Source organism: Cryptomeria japonica, chromosome 4 (assembly GCF_030272615.1).
Source record: "Cryptomeria japonica chromosome 4, Sugi_1.0, whole genome shotgun sequence".
Classification (NCBI taxonomy): Eukaryota; Viridiplantae; Streptophyta; class Pinopsida; order Cupressales; family Cupressaceae; genus Cryptomeria; species Cryptomeria japonica.
The window spans coordinates 341,663,144-341,684,937 of NC_081408.1; the positions used below are offsets into that span (position 1 = coordinate 341,663,144).

Sequence of the window (21,794 nt, forward strand, 5' to 3'; positions counted from 1 at the left end):
TCCATGTCCTTATTAAGGACAAGACTTATCATTGAAAATTCTCTCCACAACCTTGAGGAGGACAGGCCTGAATGAAGTTCGCTCACTGACCTTTGCAAGGTACGCTCTCATCAATTTGCTTCATGTCTTTTGGGCGGTCAAGGTCAAGATAAGTAGTTTCGCTCCATGTCCTTGCTAGGGACAGGCCCTATAATGATAAACTCGCTCTCTGACCCTTCTAAGGACAAGACTTATGGTGCAGTTCGCTCTATGTCCTCTCCAAGGACAGGCTTCATAAGGCAGTTCGCTCTCTGTCCTTGCCAGGGACAAGACCTATAATGACATTTTCACTCTATGACCCTTCTAAGGACAAGCTCAAGTTCGCTTTGTGACCCTTCTAAGGACAAGGTCGATTCTGAACAAAGTTCGGATTAGGACACATTCTAGTTTGATCAACCATCAGCAAGGAGAAGGCATGCAAATGATTTCGCCCAATGTCCTTTGGAAGGACAGGACCTATAATGCATTTTTCGCTCTAAGACCTACCAAAGGACAAGCTTCAAAAGTGGAACTCGCTCTATGACCTTGCTAAGGACAAATTTCAAAAGATGAATTCGCTCTATGACCTTATTGTCACCTTAAGGAGGACAGGCTCTATCAAAACTCGCTTCATGCTCTATCCAAGGACAAGGTCTAAGTTGATGCAAGATACATGATCAAGTGAAGAAGCACGCTCCATGTCCTTGATGAGGATTTCGCTCTATGTCCTTGGTAAGGACAAGATCAAAATAGGTAAAATTCGCTCACCGTCCTTTCCAAGGACAAGGTCGAGATGTGAGAAATTCACTCACCGTCCCTTCTAAGGACAGGGTCAAGATGTGAGAAATTCACTCACCAACCCTCCTAAGGACAAGGCTTCAAAGTGCAGCTTGCTCACCGTCCCTTCAAAGGACAAGGACAAGATAGGTGAATTCGCTCTATGACCTTTAGGAGGACGAGACTCAAAGACAAAGTTCGCTCGTGACCCTTAATGAGGTACATCACCTTAGTGAACTTCTCGCCCTAAAACCCTAGCAAGGACATGAATTAGGTTAAGAAATTCAAGGACACCATTCAAACAATCAAGGCTTGTGCTTGCAACAAGAAGTATGATTAGATAACATAATAAACCTAGGCATGATACAAAGGAGTCCTTCTATTTACCTATCATGCTCAACTCACTTGACTTTCTTAGTTCCTCATTTCAATCATAACCCTGCAAACAAGATACAAATCATCCATTTCAAAAGCCTTAACAACTGACTGTCTTTACTCCAACCTCTGGAAACCACCCTAACTTGATGAACCCTCTGGCTACTTGAGAGACTCTATCCCTTCAATGCAAAGATTAATAGCAACTCTAAGGCTGACCAACAACTAAGCTAAGAGGACTGACCCTAGAAAGCGAAAAAGTGGGGGTCCCCATTTGCAATGGGGCAATGTGTGAATACCTCACAACATAGACGCCTGGGAGTCTCCCAAGGAGAGTTGGAGGCGCCGAGACATCTCCCAAGGAAACTTAGAGACGTTGAGACGTCTCCCAAGGAAACTTGGAGACGCGGAGACATTTCCCCGTCTCCGGCGGAGCTTCGGTGGCGGTGGCAGGAGACGTCGCATCCCCGTCCCCCCGTCCCAGAAACGTCTCTGTCTCCGATACGCGACCCAAAAGGGGGGGAAACGCGTCCTTGTGGAACACTGCTTGGGAGGTGAAATTTCATCGATTGCTAGTGTTTATACATGGCTGCAACCTTGTTATGAGACTGATTTTAAGTGTTGCAGGTTGTCTTCAGACCTACTAGCAGTCATTGTTGAGTTTGGGAAGGTGTCCTCAAACATTAAAAGCTGAAAATCAGAGCTTTATTCACCTTTTCCAAGTGAAATTTGACCTTTGGTATACTCTTATGATCCTAATTTTGATGAATTTTCTGAGTACACAAAGTGTCTTTAGACTTAAGCTTTTCATATTAGACCTTATCTAAGTCTGAAAATGATGATTTTTAAAGGTTTTATGAGGGTTTTAGACCCTATTCTTGTCATATTTACATTCTATTTTCAGAATTCGTTATGAATATAGATTGAATTCTTGATTTTCATCCCTGGAATTTGTCCAAATCATTAGAAATTAAAAATTATTCAATTCTGAAAATAGTTATCAGGATAATTTTTCCAAGGTTATTGACTTCTAGCTTTGTACAAGTACCATGTCTAAATCTGGGATTGGAATTCAGAAGGAACAATTGAAGATGGTCCAAGAGGGATTTTATCCGGATTCCAAATTGTCATACTGATGGAAGAATATCACAGACACAAACATGCACTTCCTGAATATGGAGCAGATATGACAAGGGATGTTCGGAACAAGAAACCAGATTCTCTCTCCTAACTATGCAAACATCATGAGTGGTATTTATCATGCTGCTGGATTTCCACAATCCATACAATGTTGTGAGTTGGTCCTGGAATGCGCAACGCACTATGATCCTCTCTCCAAAATGATAAATACTCCCAAGGGGATAACCATTGCCTACCTTGCTGAGGATGCGATTGCCGAAGTGTTTGGAATTCCCCGTAGTGCAGACATGAAGGATAGAACGAAGGATGAGTATGAAGTGAAGTACAAGTTGAAGGCGGATGCATGCAAGACAGTAGTGAATAAAGAATGGATGATTGAGTTGAGGCCTCATCATTCCAAGGCACCTAAGACACTCATGTGCACAGATTTGAAAGAGGAATATAGCGATTTGGTATTCCTATTGAACCGAGTGATGGGGATGTCGCAGGATGCATTATTTGAAGGATGGATGTTTTATTTTATCCAAAATTGTATAAGAGGAACGATGATCAATTGGTCTAAAATCATCAGCGAAAATCTGGATTTTCAGTTAAGGAATGTGGAAAGAACTAAGTCATTCACCATGACTTCTTCCCTTGTGTATATACTTGCAAGATTCATCACATACAAAGGATTGATATGCAGAGGTGAAGTTGGGAATGGACAAGGACAGTATAGAAGTTATGAATGTTATCCACAGCTTGACATGCATAGAGTTGAAAATTACAAGAGGGTGAATGATGCATTCACCATGTACACAAGAGGTTGTCCAAGGAGGAAATGAAATTGATTGAACAATATGGATCTCGGTACATACAGTTTCCCACTTTCACATACCTAAGTATTCAGGGATTCAGATCTAAACCATACAAGCTTCCTAGGTATCCTATAGACAAGATGAGCCTTCTTGAGGTGGTGAGACATCTTCCGGAATATGATTTTCCTATTGCCATAGGAAAAACATTGGAAGTGTGCCAATCTGTCGCTGCAGCTAGTACAATGATTGATGAGCTTGCATTCTATTGCTTGGAACATATAAGAAAAGAGACAGATTTGATCCGCATAAGAATGTTGAAAGGATCGGAGGAGATAGATTCATACACAAGGTGGACATTGAAGATTACTGGGCTAACCTGATGGACGAACAAGCAGTGAAGAGAAGAATGTTGTCCAGGATGTCCATGGATTTTATGTGAAAGTGTGAACTCTTTCTCGTTCTTGATCAGATATTAGATGATAGTGATCATACCCATCCACGGTATGAAAATGAAATGAAGAAATCTATCCTATTGCCTAATTGGTCAGAGCAGGAAGTGACAGATTTGAATGTGCTTATGAGAAACATTATGGATTTCTCCAAAGAAAGGGTAGACAAACAGATGAGCAGATTGATAGATATGGGCATTGTCTTCGCATATGAGAAGATGAAAAAGATGGAATCCTCTCTTGAAGATGATCAGAGAACAGTTAGTGATTTGAGGATCCATGCAGATGAGGAGAGTCAAGCTCCTAAACGTAAGAAGAATACGCCTAGAAAATCCAAGACGAAGGGGAAGGAGATAGTTAGTCAGGAGAAAAAGAAGAAGCAAAAAACCTGGCGCTCCTTTGTCTCCCCTTAGTTTCTCATCAATCAAGGAAATTGACATTCTAGAGCATAACAGAAAATTTGAACAGTGTTCCAACGCAGTGATTTTACCGGATAATACTTGAAAGTTGTATGCCACAGCTCAATCCGCACCACCAAATAAAGATTATGAGCTACTGAGATATCCAACTATCTTATTAGAGGTTAGCGTTGTCATTTTATGACACCCTTGGTCCATCAGTAAGAACGGATCAGAGATATGTTCCATGGACCAGCACTGCCCCAGTTGATCAAGGATAAAAGCAGTGGAATCATGGTTTGAAGTGTTGCCTTGTTGGAAGTTCCTAGGCCCTCTTTTTCTCTTCCCCCAAAACCCCGAGGTTCCAAAGTTAACTACCTTAGCTTCTTTCTTTCCTCCTCCGGAACTTCGAAACCCCGAGGTTTCAAAGTTCCTTGTCCCTTTTTCTTCCCTCTTTGGAACTCCGGAAGCTCGAGGTTCCAATGTTCCTTGTCCTTTTTTCTTCCCTCATCGGAACTTCGGAAGCTCGAGGTTCTGAAGTGTCCTTTCTTCTTCCCTCTTCGGAACTCCGGAACCCCGAGCTTCCGAAGTTCCTCTCTTTCTTTCCCTTTTTTCTCCTCTCCGGAACTCCGAAACCCTGAGGTTCTGAAGTTCCTTCTTTTCTTCTCCCCTTTACAGGAACTCCAGAACCCCAAGGTTCCGAAGTTCCTTTGCGCAGTTCCCCAGAACTCCGAGGTTCCAAAGTTCCCTCCCCTTCTTCCTCCAGAACCCTGGGGTTCCAACGTTCCCTCCTAGCCTTTCTTCCTTCTTTTCTTCGAAACTTCGGAACCCCGAGGTTCCAATGTTCTCTTCCTCGCTTCCCCTTCTTCTCTCCGAAACCCCGAGGTTCCGAAGTTCCTTCCCCCTTTGCCTTTTCTCTCTAGTTCCTCCGGAACTCCAGAACCCTGAGGTTCTGTTGTGACCTCAAATTGGCTAAAAGGGAATTTACGAGTAACTCCATCGAGGCTATAGACGCCTGGCTGGTAATGGAGCAATGTTCGTGAGCTTGCGGCGATAACCTCGTCGGGACTATGGACGTCTGACTGGCAGCGAGGCTCTATCCAGGATGCTTTTGGAGTCTAGGCAAACTACGTAGCTTATCACAGGGGAACCTGAAGATCATGATTGTCTTGTTGAGGGGAATTAACACATTTGCACACACATGGGTAACTGTGGACTTCATACTTTGTCTCAATATGATGGTCACTTCTTGTAAGTGTTTCTTAACTCTTGGTTTTGTTGGGGGAGGTTTTCTAAGTTTTTCTTCTAGAAAGATTGATTCCCAAATGTTTTCAACATTTCTCAGTGGTGTCGCCAGATGTTGTGACCATTTCACACATCGCCCCATTAAAATGGGGACCCCCTCTTTTTGCTTGTTTTGCTCGCCTTTTTTCTCCGTTTTTAGGGTTTTGGTTTAGTGTGTCAGTTGTCTGGATTAGGGTCAAGCCAAAAGAATTGACAGAACTGAAAAGCAGTATCAAAAGAAAAGATGAGAAAATGAAAATGAAAAAATCAAAAAGAAAATGAGCTGAAAAATGAAATATCAAATTGGCTAAAAGGGAATTTACGAGTAACTCCATCGGGGCTATAGACGCCTAGCTGGTAATGGAGCAATGTTCGTGAGCTTGCGGCGATAACCTCGTCAGGACTATGGACGTCTGACTGGCAGCGAGGCTCTATCCAGGATGCTTTTGGAGTCTAGGCAAACTACGTAGCTTATCACAAGGGAACCTGAAGATCATGATTGTCTTGTTGAGGGGAATTAACGCATTTGCACACACATGGGTAACTGTGGACTTCCTACTTTGTCTCAATATGATGGTCTCTTCTTGTAAGTGTTTCTTAACTCTTGGTTTTGTTGGGGGAGGTTTTCTAAGTTTTTCTTCTAGAAAGATTGATTCCCAAATGTTTTCAACATTTCTCAGTGGTGTCGCCAGATGTTGTGACCATTTCACACATCGCCCCATTAAAATGGGGACCCCCTCTTTTTGCTCGTTTTGCTCGCCTTTTTTCTCCGTTTTTAGGGTTTTGGTTTAGTGTGTCAGTTGTCTGGATTAGGGTCAAGCCTTAGGGTTTCCGTTTCTGCGTTTTCAGGCCAGAGTCCAGTCAATCTTAAGAGCTTTTTGAGCTTCCTCTCGTAGGATGCAATTTTGAATAAAGTGAATTCGCCAGAGGCTAAGTGAGTTTGTCTAGTTTCAGTTGGAATTTTGAATGCAAAGTCCAAATTTGTCTAAGTGTGAATGATGAGATTTTTTATTTTTGTCTGACTGAATGATTTTGACCAAATTTTGGAATTTTGATGATTGATTCTGGGCATTGGAAATGACTTGTTTTTGCCTTGTGAAGTGACTAAATCCTTGAAATCATGATATTTTGACCTGTGGAAGCAAAATCGCTCCTGTCCCTCAGTGAAGGACCGGAGCTCGTTTCTCAAAATTTTACTGTCTCTGCAGGATCAAGACGAATTTCGGATTGGAAGTGATAAAGGGAGGCATGTTCTTGCCGTTGAATATAATTTGAAGAATTTCGCAAACACAGAAATGTGCCAGGAGCAAAAATCGCTCCTGTCCCTCAGTGAAGGACCGGAGCTTAAAATCCAATATTACCTTGTCCTTGCAAGATTTGAACGATTTGACGATTTGAGGAGAACTAAGGAAGTGCATTTTATCAGTTGAATATAATTTGAAAGCGCAAACATGAGGAAAACTTGACCTAGAAGCTAAATCGCTCCTGTCACTCAGTCAGGGACCAGGGCGAAATTTGATGATAGCTCCCGTCCCTCTCCTAGGGACCAAAGCGAATTTCCTCATAGGGCAAAATTCGGGCGAAGATTAAGTAAGTTTTGAGTTTAAAGCAAGCAAGGAAGGTATAACGAACCTGTTGAAGACAAATTGAGAATTGCAAGACACCAAAAGGAGGCTCATATTTGCCTAGGCGCTCCTGTCCCTCAGCCAGGGACCAGAGCGATTTCTACCTTAGGCCAATTTCTCACCAAGTTAGAACAAACTCCAGGCCAAGGATGAATGAAAGGATGCACAACAAGTCCGTTGAAGATATTTTTAAACATTGGCAAAGTGTGATTAAGCTTGAAAATGCAAGTTCGCTCCTATCCCTCAGTCAGGGACCAGGGCGAAATATTAGTTATCTTGCCTTCCACTCAAGTTCAAACCACTCCAAGTCAGGATACAAGGAGGCAATGACGTTTGAAGTGTCTCGACGAAGAACGAAGTTACAAAGACCGCCAAGGATGAAGGATTTGCACTAAATGCCCAAGTTCGCTCCTATCCCTCAGTCAGGGACCAGAGCGAAATTTCTATAAAGGCTTAAGTTTTGGATGTTGATCACGTTTCAGGTGTTCAAGAAGGATCAAAGGACATCATTCTACATTGTGAAGGTGAGTGCGAGTTGATAAGAACAAGGATAAGCCCAGGATACCAAAATCGCTCCTGTCCTTCAGGCAAGGACCAGGGCGATTTTCACAAAAACACTCATTTTCCTTCAAAGATCACGTCAAAGCAAGATTACACAAGATCGAAAACGTCATTTGGAAGGCGACAAGTAAGAAGCTAAGATTAAAAGATGATGAATTTTGGCTAGAACACAAAGTTCGCTCCTGTCCCTCACCAAGGGACCAGGGCGATATCAACCTTAGAAGGCATTCATCCACAAAATCAAGTCGATCAAACTCAAGGTTCCTAACAAAAATGCCAGTTTCAACGTAGAGATGGTGGTTTTGAACGTCAAAGGCGAGAATCAATGCTAAGATGATAATTCGCTCCTGTCCCTCAGTCAGGGACCAGAGCGATATGGTTTGTATCTTTCCACCTCTCCAAATTTTGGCGCTAAAACATTTTTTGAATTTTATTAAATGCTAAAAATCGAAAAATTTAATTAAATAGCATTTAAAAAATTGCGCATGAGTATTTAATTAATTATTTTTGCCTTTAAAAAATCGAATTAATTAAAAACGAAGGCATTAATTAATTAATTATTAATTTAAATAAAATCAAATTGGAGCGCATGGATTTAAATTCTCAATTATTTGCAAAGTCGGCCCTTGGTTTTTATTTAAAAATTGCTTTTAATTACCTTATTTTTACCAAGTCGGCCTAGAGGTAATGGAGGGGGTAGACGCCTATAAAGGAAGGTGAAAATTTTCATTTTTAAATCATCATTTAAACCTTCATTCATATGCGATTTTGGAGAAGTACGAATTTCATCAAAGTGGTGCGAACATCATCAAAGGGGAGTGCGAACCTTGGTTAGGAGTAAGGCGAACTTGCTATCATCACGTCAAAGACCCCCAAAGGTGGCGAAGTGCTAAGAGGATCGTTCGTTTGAAGAGAGATCACGTTGAAGCCATCAAACATTGATTTTTGCCTAGGCGATTCTCTTTATTTTGCATTTTAGAGTTAAGCTCTCAAGTAAGGTATGGCGATGTGATTCCTTGTTTTGTTTTGAAGTTTGATCGTCATAGTCTTAATTTTGAATTTTGAAATTTTGAATTTCAATAGCTCAATCGTCATTTAGGAAATGATAACTCAAGGACTTATCATGAAGTTTCCTAAAATTTAATCTTTAATCTAATCTAGTTATACATTGCAAAATTTATTACTTATTATGAAATGTTGTGTAGGTGTTACAATGGCGACCCCGAAGGCGGGAGCATCCACCAGTCGTCCAGCTCTCATGAAGGAAGATCAAAAGAACGAAGAACTGGAGACCAAGATCGTGTCTAAGTGGAGCAACATTGGAGATACCAATTTGGGCAACTTCAGCACGAAGAAGTTTCGAGAGGTCCCTTACATTGGCAAGCCATCACCTGTCACCCGGAGGATAATCGAAAGTGGCATCATTAAGGCGGCCGGCTTCCCTCCAGCAGTACAGTGCCATGAGTTGATGATCGAGTGTGCTCGTCATTATGATCCTCAGTCCAGAACGATCGTGTCCAAGGAAGGAAACACTTTAGCTTATCTTTCAGAAGAGGCTATAAGTGAGGCTTTCCATCTTCCAGAACACAGAGATATGGTCTACAAGAGCATAGAAGGAGCCAGGTCCATGTATGAAGATGATCCAGATGCTTGCCTAAGCATCATCAACAAGAATTGGCTACTCAAGAGTCGTCCTTGCCTGAGCAAGATCCCGAACACACCACATAGGATCGATTTCCAGGAGGAGTACAGAGATTTGATTACAATGCTCAACCGAGTCACAGGAGCCCCTCAAGCCTTCTACTTTGAGAAGTGGATGTTCTACTTCATCCAGGTGATAGTTCAGGGAAAAGGAACAATTCATTGGGCTAGAATGATTAGCCATTGCTTGGACGTACAGTTGAGGAGACTCAAAGCTACCAAGTCCTTCCACATGAGTTCATACGTCATATATGCCTTGATCAGGAGTTTTGAGTACGCAGGACTACCTCACAGAGGAGTGATTGGAAGAGGACCCGGCGAGGTCAGAGTTTGTGATTCCTATGTTCACTTGCATCATCCGCCAGGAAGCAACTACAAGTTAGTTAATGATACCTTCACGATGAACATCACAAGGACGTTGCAAGGTGGGATTCACAACAGATTATCTCAGGATGCACAGGAACTAGTAAAGAGGTACGGTGCTTGGTTTATCCAATTTCCGAAATTTACTTATATTAGAGTTCATGGATGTCCTTCACCTCCATACATGTTGCCGAGATATCCGACAGACAGAATAGTGTTACTTGAGGTAACAAGACAGTTGGCAGCTTATGCGAAGGCATTCAGACACAGACATGGAAATGGAGTTCCTGTACCTATCATCTTAGGCAATTCAGTTGAGGTATGTCCTAATGCTTTAGCCATGGATGACGCAGAGAAGGAGTTAGCTTTGTATTCTTTTTCATTCTTTGCTTTGAGAGAAAGCTTTGATCCACATGGATATATAGAAGAGACAGTCGATAGGAAGTTTAAGCATGAGTTTCAGATAGAAGATTTTATGATGAATCTCTTAGACGATCTTGAAGTGAAAAGAAAGATGCATTCTAGATTGCCTTTGGATTTCATCAGGAAATGCAAGATTTACAGAGTGGCCGACCAAGCTCAGGACAGTGACAGACATCTCCAGTCATACTATGATCGAGAAAGCAAATCAGTAAGGTTAGATTGGAATGACCCCGAGGTTGTGGATCTAGATGCTTTGATGGCTCCAGTCTTGTCTTGTACTCGCAGATGGGTTGATGTGCAGCATCAGAAGTTGAGAGAGCAAGGCATAGCTATGACTTTCACTTTGGAAGAAAAACCAGCCGAAGGTGGAGCTAGTGTAAGCGAAGGCAATCCTAATCCCAGAAATACAAGTGAAGGCAACCTTCGAAGTGCAAGAAGGCAATCTCCATCCGAGAGGCTCGAAGAGGAAAGAGAGACCTGAGAAGAGAGAATCTTCCAAGAAGAAGCAAGGGACTAACCGAGATCGCTCATCCGGCACATCTTCTCGACAAGAGAAGAGGACACTTGAAGTGGAAGAATCTATGGAGCCAATGGTACAGAATGATAAAGAAGGACAGGCACCTCAAGGGTCACCAAGTGGATCTCTCCAAGATTATGAGCTACATGAAATGACGAGGTAACATCTCCTCCCAGAGAAGAAGAAACATTGCATAAAGAGATACAGGTTAAAGAGACAAGATCTGCCATCCCAGATTGGTTGAAGGAAAGATTAACGAAGGTGATTGTAATCGAAGATGAGGACAATGTGATTGATTTAGAGAGCCTTGTTGGACGTTCTCAGGAAGTGACAGAGAAGAGGACGGCTACCAAGATGTCCAAGATGATTAGAGATGAGACTGGATCCAGAAAATTACAGATAGCTACACCAGCAGTGGACAAGTATGAAGGTGAGATTCTAGCAGAGGAATATGATGTAGAGACATTTGAGCTAGGTCCATCTGCAGCTGAACAGACAATGGATGATGCCACCGATTCATTTGAGGCCTTGAAAGACAAGCTTAGAGAAGAAATGGAGAAGAATAGATAGCTTAAGAGAGAGGTCGGTGCATGGAGAACATATTTCAGCCATCTCAATCAGCCTTTGGGACGTCAGGATCCAGTTAGATCACCCGTACAGGCACTTCCCCTTCAATCAATTGGTGACATAGAGAGATTCAGGAGTATGGTCCAGTGTATGAGTACTTGGATGGACAAATCTCATACAGTTGCCGTAGAATTTGCAACAAGGATGATGAAGACTATTCATAGGGCTATCCAGGTTCTTGAGATCATCCACAACTTGATGATAACAGTAGCTGCTTTTGCTCATACCAAAGAGGCTATCATTCCTGTCTTGCGAGTAATCAGACAAACATCGAGGAAGGTCTTAGCGCAGGAAAAGATCATGGATGGAGGACCTCACAGTTTACTTCAGTGGTCAACCTTACTCCAGATGAAGGAAGTGCTCTTTGAGGACATTAGTACTAGATGTAGCCATGTTGAGGAGGTGATCAACCCGATCCAGGACAGAGTATTTGAGGTACTACGTACCATTCTTGGCAGGAGGATCGAGGTTGAGACAGATGTGGATTTGCAGGAATTGGAGGATAGAATCAAGGTCATCTTTTGCAAGGATGCTAATGTTATCACAGATGAGCAACAAGACCAGATGTTTGCTACCATGCTCCTGATTGAAAAGACTAAGGAACTTGAACCTGAATGGGACACTACTCTTCTCGAGGCATTTGATCAGGTCATCCACTTGGAAGAAAGAATGAAGAATCTTCCCGAGATTCCAATTGCTGAGATCGAAGGAATCGTATCAAGATTCATTGCATATGCTAAAAAGGAGCATTGGAAAGGGAATAAGATTCTAGATGAAAGGTTGTTATAGATGACATGGCACCTTAATTGTCATTGGTCTATGTCTCCTAGATTTTTGTGCCGAATTTAATATTTGGCTATGCATTTAATATTGTTCAGTAAAAAGGGGGCTATTTGTAATAAACCCTAATTAGGGTTTAGGTGTCATGATCTTGACCGTTGATCTGCTTTTGATCTGGACCATTCATTGTATTTGAGGATGCTATTTATACCCTCATTTCATTTCATTTTGTAATTAGAAATTAGAAAATTAGAGAGAGTTAGAAATTATTAGAGAGATTAGAGTTTTAGAAGCAATTTACTTTTGTAGCAAGATTGAGCTTTGAAGAAAGAATTCAAACAATTGTTGTACATGATGGCTTTGAGATCAATGAAATATTGAAGTTATGGTGTTTTGTTGCAATTCTCTTGGTTATCTTCATGGTTGTTCAATTTTCTTGAATCATTCTCAATCAAAGTAGTGTGTTAATTCGAAGGACAAAGTGTTGGACTTGATCTTTGGTAGGATTCGCTTTCCAAACCACTAGCTTCTTGCTGATTGTAGGAACGCCTTGCGTGGTCGACTGAATATACTTGAATCACTTAAACCTTCAATCGTTGTTGTATCCTGGATATGTACCTTCGTGGTAGTGTCCTTGATCTTTGATGTATTGAAAAATCATTTGTTACCTTAGAAGATCGCATCAATTTCAATTGAGTTGTTAATTTATGGCAATATTGAAGTTGGTAGAATCTCACCAAGTCTTGTCCACATTGAGTCATTCTTAGGGTTAGACTAGATTAGACCTCTTGCAAACCCTATCCTTTTGATTTTTTTGAAAAAGCTTGTTAGTTTAGCAAAATCTTCGGCGACGTAAGGCCCCTTGATGACACAGCAATCACAACGACCACTGGAGCTTATCCACACGTAGAGACCCTACTAAAAAGAACATTGGAGTCATCCTAACTGATCCTTCTTGCGATATCTTCAGCAGTTAGCGACTTTATTCAAGAGAGGATAAGATGCCTTTGGGTATTTTATTCTGTGTATGATTGTGTACAAAATACACGTCAACAGGTTCCGAAGTTCCTTCCCCCTTTGCCTTTTCTCTCTAGTTCCTCCGGAACTCCAGAACCCTGAGGTTCCTCGGTTCCTTTCCTTCTCTTCCTCTCTCTATCCCGGAACTCCAGAACCCCAAGGTTCTGAGGTTCTTTCCTTAGCCTTTTGAAGTTCTCCGGAACCTCGAGGTTCCGAAGTTCCTTGCTGCCCTCCTTTCTCCTATCCCGGAACTCCGGAACCCCAAGGTTCCAAAGTCCTTCCCTTGTCTTCCTCACTTCGAGAGCCCGAGCTTCCGAAGTCTCCGGACTTCCTTCCGACTGGCGACACTTCCGGATGGCATGATCAACACTCAAGGATTTAAATGCTCCGACAGTTTTGGTGACTTGTGCACTTTCTTTTGTGGAGCCACAAGGGCGCATTAAATGTTTTTGGCAGGATTTCCATCAAGGGAGGTATGGGGCCATGCTTGGTGACTTATGTCATGTCTGACTTTGGAAGGTTAGTCAATCTGGCTAGGTTGCTTGCATGTACAAGTCAAGTGCATGCACTTCCCTGCACTCCCAAACTGACATACAGGGGTCATGATCACTCTTGTAACCATTTTTCTATATAAAGGTTGTTAAGCCTCATTGTAAAGGGTTCGAACCCTGTTGGCTTGAGCTATCACTTCTCTTGTATTTATCTTGCATTTATGCAATTGTAAGTTTGGCCATTGGCCTTATAATTAATTGAAAATCACCATTCTTGCCTTCTTTCAACCTATGCATGTTGTGTATGTTTTCTTACCTTCATCATAGGTGCATGTCTTGTGGCTTTTCTCTCCATATATGCTGTGTTAACTTGTTTTTTCTGAGTGTGGCTTGTGGGAATCCTTCTCCCCTCTTGACACTTAGCAAATTCTAACCTCCATACATGCGTTTGGGTCACTCATGCAACTGAAGTTTGTGCATCTCTTGGGTATTTCAGTTGATTCCTTGTGCCATTTCGAGTGGGGAGAGGAACAATCTCTTATCTTGGTGCATCACCTCCTTTGATTTTAAGCATTTCTCTCTTCCCTTTACCTCTGCAAGTTGTTAGGATAGGCTTAGGAGTAAGTTTTGAAGTGTTGAGTTGGTTCAACACCTGAACCTGGACTGAGAAGGAAGTCGGCCTTCTCCGGAGATTCAACCCCCTTGCGCAAGGTCCCACACTTCGGGGTTGTTTCCATGTTTCACAAGATTGCTGAGTTGATAGCTCAGCAAGGGTGCGAGCTTTTGTGATAGCAGTTAGCTTGGGTTATAATGTTCATGATTTGACTAAGGACAAGGACGAGGAGGATGATGTTATCTCGGCATTGAAGGAACTTGATCGGGAAATGTGTCTTGATGATGGAATGGAAATGTCCACCATTCCCGATTGGTTGATGAAGAGCACGGAGAAGAGTAAGAAAATAGTAGAGGCCCAGCCTATTGATGATATTGATGATTACTTAGCCAAGAGCAATCAAGAGAAAGAACCTAAGAAGGCTAAGATACTTTCGAATATAGCCAGAGATGAAAAGGGAATGCGGATTGCACAGATGGCTGTCCCAATTGCTGATGTAACTATGGATGCGGCCACTCCTATGGATTTCCATATCACTTTGGTTGCCCTTGGATGGACCACAAAAGAGCAAGAGTTCCAGAAACTCGGTGATATTATCAAGGTGATCAATGCGAGGTTAGACAGGGAGATTGAGAAGAAAGAGATGTACAGAGAAGAGAATATCAAATTAAGAGAATATATTGCAAGGATGAGGCGTGCGTATCCCGCCCTTGTTTCCCCTATTGCAATTGATCGTGGACTACATATTGATCATGAGGCAGCAGGAGATACACTTGCAGAGTTGGGAAAATGGATTGAAGATGTAAAGAGGCAAGCAGATGATTTCCTTACTCAGTTTGTCCAGGCATTTGAGAAGACAATGGTGCTCATATTCAGGATACAGTAATTGGAGGGAGTTTGGGATGAATTCCAGCTAATTCAGAAGAAGACTATTCCCCGCCTCAAATTTTTGAAGAGGATTCCCATGTCCACATTGATTCAGGAGAGAGTTGTGCATGATGGAGATGGATACGATTTCCATGGTTGGTATTGTTCATTGGCCTTGAGTAAATCCACTTTTGAGCATGCACAAAGGGATTGTGCAGAGATTGAAGGATCAATTCAGGATAATAACCCCCATAATCAAAATCATAATGACTTTCAAAGCTAGGATTAAGGAAAGAGACAACCTGGCGTTGTTCGTGCTCGAATGGAAATGCTCGTTTGTCGTCCACCAGTGCATCGTCAAGAGAGAGATTGTCAACCGCCTCAAGAGGTTGCCATTGGTGATGGATCATTCCACTCGCATCTTTGATATGCAAATTTTCATTAATAGTTCTTCTTGGATCCTCAACACTGGAGCTAGCGCAACCTCGAATTGCTCTTCATTCTTTGCCTCCATGATGACGACAAGTTCAATGTCTTCTATAAACCAAGCATCTTTGTGACGCTTCATAAGAATGTCTTCAAAAATGAAAGTTTCCTTGATAAGCTGATCTTCAAAAATTTCCTCTAATGGTTTCTGATATACAATCTCAAGTGCTAGAGCCCCATCAAACTGTTCATCATTTTCTGGCTTCATTACTTCAATAATGCTTGAAATGTCTTCCTTTGGGACAGCTTGAAGTTCCTTATTTGATTCTTCTTCTTGTAGCAATGACGATTGCTTACTGAGGGTAGCTTCCTCTTGAATGGGTGGTCAATGCTCGCTTCTTTGTTCTTTGAATGGTGAAGTGACGCACGATAGTAGATCATATGGATCCTCCAAATCGTTCATGTTCTCTGCTATGTTTGCCTTTTCAATCTCTTGGTGATCTTCATTAGAATCTATATTTTGTAGAGCTTCATGCCTTGATGTCTCCACACATTGGTCCTCACTTAACATTAATTTGCTAGCTTGAACATCTTTCATTGCTTCTTCGACCTTTTTGGATACAAGGTAGGCAAGGCTATCACTCATTGTAACACATTGATCACCAAATTGAATCAAACTATAAACTAGCCACTCTTCCAATAATGCTTCAAGAGGTCAGAGTTGTTGATGAATCATGCCTCTCGCAGTGACTTGCTCGTCTTGTTACAATGTTGGCAATGACTCCTCTTGTGCTTCTCGCACAAGATCTTTCAACACCCCCTCGAATAGCATTGTGATGATGATGATGTCTTTGAGTGCCCCCTCAAATTGTTCTTCATACTTGGGCTCACTTGTGATAACCTATAGCTCTTCATTCATCATCTCAGTATGATTGTCTTCCTCTTCAAGGATGCTACATGAAACTTCTTGCAATTTACTCTCAAGGATCTCATTTTCTAGCAGGAATGAAAATTCTTCAAGGAATTCTTCTTCTTGCAATAGACGTAAATCATTTTCTTCCTTGGCTGTCGAACTGTCATCTTGATCATCGCCTGTCACTGCTATTGTTTCAACCGGCTCACTTAAACTGTCTTCTTGTGATTCTTCCTCTTTAGATGGAATTGTAGTGTACTACTCTCTAGGTGCAAGGTATGGAAGGCTATCCACTGCAATACATTAATCATCAAGTAGACTTGTGTCATTGACTTGCAACTGACTTCCTTTACTGTTGGATGATGTAGCGATGTCTTGTTCATATGTTCTTCTAAATTCAGCTAAAAGGTATTCACTCCAAAATTTGTTCATGATTCACTCTTCCTTGGATAAGACTAGCAATCCAAACTAGCATTTGACTTGATTGATAGCCATTTCACACAATGAGCAAGTAAACTCGGAGTGGGGTGCATTGTGAATTCTACACCATGTTTGTAGTAATATTTTTTCTCAATGCAGTTTACCTTTGATAGCAAGCCGACTTTTGATCATCCCTAAGAATCTGGAAAGAGGATCATTACTCATTGGAACACTGAAATTGCCTTCTTTTGCTTCTGGCTTGGAGACATCCCAAACGTCGATTCCATTCTTGACAAGAATGTCAAGCAATGCATTTCATCGTGTTCATTTGTTTCATGGATTCTACATTGTCTTGGTGATGCAAACTCGGACAAACGGTGTGGATGAAGTTGCGCATTCAATCTCCACCAAAGTTGAAGGATATCAACATCCTACTCATCTTGGCAATGTTGCCGCTCCATTGAGAATTTTTTCTCTTCTTTTTGAATTTTTTGATTTTTTACTTTTTTCGGATTTCCTAGTTTTTCACTTTTTTGGATTTTTTGGAATAAGAGATGCAAATCTCAAATTTAGCTTGAAAGCTCAACCGGTTCCAGTTGCGTGGAATGTTTCTTTTGCAAGCCCAATTGACAACCCAGCGTTCTTTCTTTTCACTAAATTCACTTGTTCAAGAGTTCACTTTTCAAGTATTTTTCTATCATGCCCAACTAGCACCAATTTTAATGATGGTGATTTTACACACTATGCAACACAGAATAAAATACTAAGTATTCTATCCTCTCTTGAACAAAAACTCCCACATGCTAAGTTGCATGATCAAGCGGGACGACTCCAAGGTTCTCGAATGTCAGGTCTTGACATGCTCTTGGATAGACTCAATTGTTTGATGTGATATTGTTGGGATCACAAGGTGGACTTACGTAGAATGCCCAAATGCTTTGAATGTCGCTTGAACGTGGAAATTAACTCGATTTGGGAAAAAAAGAAAGGAAAAGGGACAGGGTTTAAGAAGGGCACTCTAACTCTAAGAATGTAAGAGCAATGGACAATCTTTGGTTGAATTCAACTATGTGTTGCTTTGACATACTATGAACATCTCCACAAGGCTAGTGGAATCTCCTAAGGATAGCTTTATGATTTTCAAATCACCACCACAAGCATGGACACCATCAAGTTGATGCATGTCAATGAAGAAGCGATAATTAAAGTTAAGATTTGGCTAAGATGGATCCAGTTGACTACGCAAGGCACTTTACCATCGACAAGGTGTTAGTAGTATGGACATAAGAATTTCACCAATGATCATACACAGAGTTCTTCCATTCATCTAAATAACATGAAAATCAAATTGAGAAGTAGGGACCATGCAAATTGTTGAATCAACATATCAATTTCACCATATCTTCAATGAAGTTTACATGCCTTTTACAACAATGTCTTGGCAACAATCTTTGCCTTCTCTTCCTACTCTACTCTAATTATTTGCTTGCTACTTTCTATTACTATTCACTCTCTATTCACTACTATTACAAATGAAGAAGTGGAGCTTTATAAAGTGCTCTCATTACAATTGAATGGTTCAAATTGATTCACAATCAATGGCCAAGATTGAAAGATAGAAACCCTATTGCAAAGCATTTAATTCTTGACCAATGATAACATTACATTTGATAGGACACGTGTCCTTCCTTGAAAATTCAACCAATAGATGGTGACCGTAGCAACATCGAACTCTATGCCCACATGTGGTAGTTATCTTCTTTGAATGATGAGTCAAGTTCATTGAATCTAGACACCTTATCTTAAAATGATATGATTGGATAAGTGATGACTGGGCACCACCTCAACTTGTTCTTTATAACTCGTCACAAGTGTGTGAATAATTGAGACATATCTCTTGATAGTCAACATTATCCAGGCTCCTGATGTGATGATGACTTTGCTCAAATTGATCTTCTAACTTAGATTAACTCTTCTGAAATTATCTCTTGTCTTGATCACTTGCATTCTAGAGCTTCCATCTGGCTATACTAGCAATGATTCTTGGATTTCCGAAGAGCATCCAAGATAGTAAAAATTTCCACCCTGAATGGTTGATGTTGGTCAACCGTACTCCAGCCATCTTCTACCTGCGAGAGTTGTCTAAATTAGTTTTGTAAAATGACAATAATGTTTGCAAGTAAAAGCCAATCGCCTAAGTTACAACATCTCTACATTAGAGTGGCAATCTTTTCAAGGCCTAAGCCTTAAGTCAAAACTTAATGCTTTGTAAATCTGATTCTTGGCTAAATGCCTCTATCCACACCCTTTGAGATGATCCAATGTATCAGATTCAAATATTCAAAACAAAATTCTCATGGAAATAGTGAATAAGCATCCTATTAGTCCTAGGTGAGGTCCAATTTTGTAAAAAAAAATGATCGAATAAGACTTACTTCGGACCCATAAACAATTCTTTAACTTATATACTAATCTGAATACCCTTTCACAAAATTCGCCTTCTTTCAAATAAATACACTTCTTGATTAATCGCTGGATACAGTCACATTGTGACACAGATTAGTAGTTCCTTCCAATTCGCTTATGGATTCATAAATTCGCTATCTCAAGAACTTCATAATCAGTTTCAATGCTTCGGATGCCTGAGTCAAAATCGCACTCCTTTATGACGAATTCGCTGAGGCATGTAATGAATGTCTTGCCAACATTTGATCAAAATTGAGATCGCTGTGCCTGGGACAGATTGGTTTCAGATGAATATGATCAATTTGTTGTATGTAATTAACAACTTCACTCTTTTAAATCGTTTCACCTTGATCTCAATCTGAGACACATCAAATGACAAGGTTTGCTGTGTCACAAGATCGCTTGACTTTGCCTTTGTTTTGGTGGAGATCTCTGTCTATAAATTCACCCTTGATGACCTGATTGGAATCGCAGTATACAAACAATATCGTTTTATATGTTTGGTTAAATAGAATAATCAAACCATCTTTTATAAGCATTTAGAGAAGGATCACACCGTTACATAGAGCCACCTTGTAACCCACATTAAATGTTTTGTGATTAACTCATAAGGCCGACTTTGGATCTTGAAATTCATATTTTAAACAAAACAACTAACTCACATCATGGAAGGGATTCAATTAAGGAGGTGGTTCAAACACATCCTTTGTTTAATGAAGACTTTAAATGCCAGCATCGTACCTTGCAATTGTTCAAAATGATTACACCTCTCTCTTATTGTGTCCATTAAATGAATTGCTCTTACTCACACACATTAATTTATAGGCGTCAAGGCCTTTTACCTTTGATAGGAGAGATCGTTCCAATCATAGAGCAGCACGGTTAAAGGACAAGGCTTTCTAGCCTAGGACAGGTGATGTTCTAGCATAAAACAGATAGCTTTCAAGCTTAGGACAACTGATGTTCTAGCCAAGAACGGATGGTTTCTAGATTGGAACGGATGGTGTGCTAGCTTAGGACAACTAATGTTCTAACCTAGAACAGATGATGTTCTAGCCTGGAACGGATGGTGTTCTAGCCTAGAGCGAGAAACTTGTTTTCATGCCTTAGCCAGATTTTCTCATTTCATTTCCATCAGAGCAAGCAAAGATGTGAACCATTCACTTCCTAAACCTGGAAAACTGACTGACCTCACTAGAGAGACTTAACTTGATCGGCTCTTGACCAACTACACTTCTTCAAATGAAAGGCAAATAGCTAAAAGACTCAAAAAACTAACCTAGAAGCAGAAAAAAGTGGGGGTCCCCATTTGCAATGGGCCAATGTGTGAAAACGTCAGAACAGGTATTCACTGAATTCTCTGACTTATTTGGCTTCAATTCTGAAAGAGTCAGAAAGAAAAGAATAAAACCATCATGCTTGATCCATACTCCAAAATAGCCATGAGAGGTTAATCTTTTTTTGTTGATATTTTTTTTTTATATTCATCGACACTCTTAATCTTTTAATTATGAAAACTGACTATGCAGCATCTATGTTGATAAAAAAATTATCGTATACATCATTAGGCTGGTCCTTTGTGAGGGTGACCTGTAATAAATAACTTGGAAATTTTCTTTGTTTTTTAAAGCATTATGTTACTTTTGACTTTGCTTTAGCTTAAATCAACCCAAAAAAAATGAAATAAGTGATACTCATATTAAGAGTTCCTGTATAAGTAGGCTAATACAACTGATAGATACTTCATCTGCTCAGATTTTCACCCCGCTTCTTCTATAAGAAAAGCATTCCTATTCTATGTTCATGCTCTCTACGTTGACCACATCATTCTAACTTTGTGGAAATGTTTATTGATTCCATTAAATTGCATAGGCTTTAGCTTTATGAAACATACATATTTTTTCTTACTAAAATTTAAAGTGGCCTTACATAGCACTTTAAAAGGGTGCGACGTTGCCAATAGAAGATACTTATCTTCTCATGCTAAATTTGAATCATGTCTTTACACAACAATTGAAATGGGCATGAAGGGTCCCGTGCACAAAATGCAGGGTAAGGCATGAATACTAATCATCAATCAGAACAACATCAAGTATAATATTAAGTGAAAGTTTTAAAGTTGCAGCTATGACATAAACACTGAGATAAAACATCAGCATTAAGATACACTTGCAATACAATATAAAAATAAACACTAAAAGAACCATACTTTACCTCGAAATCTGCCATTGTAATACTAAGATTATTCATTTCTTCTTGTGTCCATGCCTTTTTCCACCATGCATTTTCAGTAGCCTCTATATCCTCACATTTTAAAAGATTTTGCGGATTCCTGCTTGCTATCATTCTCTTTATTGCAACTGAGGCCGCTTCCCTGGTTAGTGCTGTCAAGTCTGCACCTACAAAACCAGGTGTGCATTTTGCAATTTTCTTGAAATCAAACAAACCATCTAGTCTTAACCCTCTTGTAATTACTGACAAGATCTCAACTCTTGAATTTTCATCTGGAACACCTAGAACAATCTCACGATCAAAGCGACCAGGCCTCCGGAGTGCAGGATCTAGAGAATCAGGTCTATTTGTAGCCCCAATAACTAAAACATGCCCCGACTTCTTTTTAGGCATTTCTGCATCAGATTCTTGGCCACCAGATATAATGGTCTCATGCGATTCATCCATGCAGGTCAAAAGTTGTATCACAATACGACGCTCCATTTCCCTCTGCAAAGTTTCTCTTTTGGCACTT

General features: G+C 40.6%; 1 protein-coding gene across 1 annotated transcript in view; it reads right to left on the reverse strand.

Annotated features, from left to right (window-relative positions):
• The window catches only part of LOC131063606 (cell division control protein 48 homolog C), a gene marked incomplete in the record, with an annotated part of 79,745 nt that overhangs the window by 47,592 nt on the left and 10,359 nt on the right, over positions 1-21,794 (reverse strand). Inside the window, 1 exon segment of the mRNA XM_059219819.1 lies at positions 21,263-21,794. Coding sequence (XP_059075802.1) covers positions 21,263-21,794 — 532 coding nt within the window.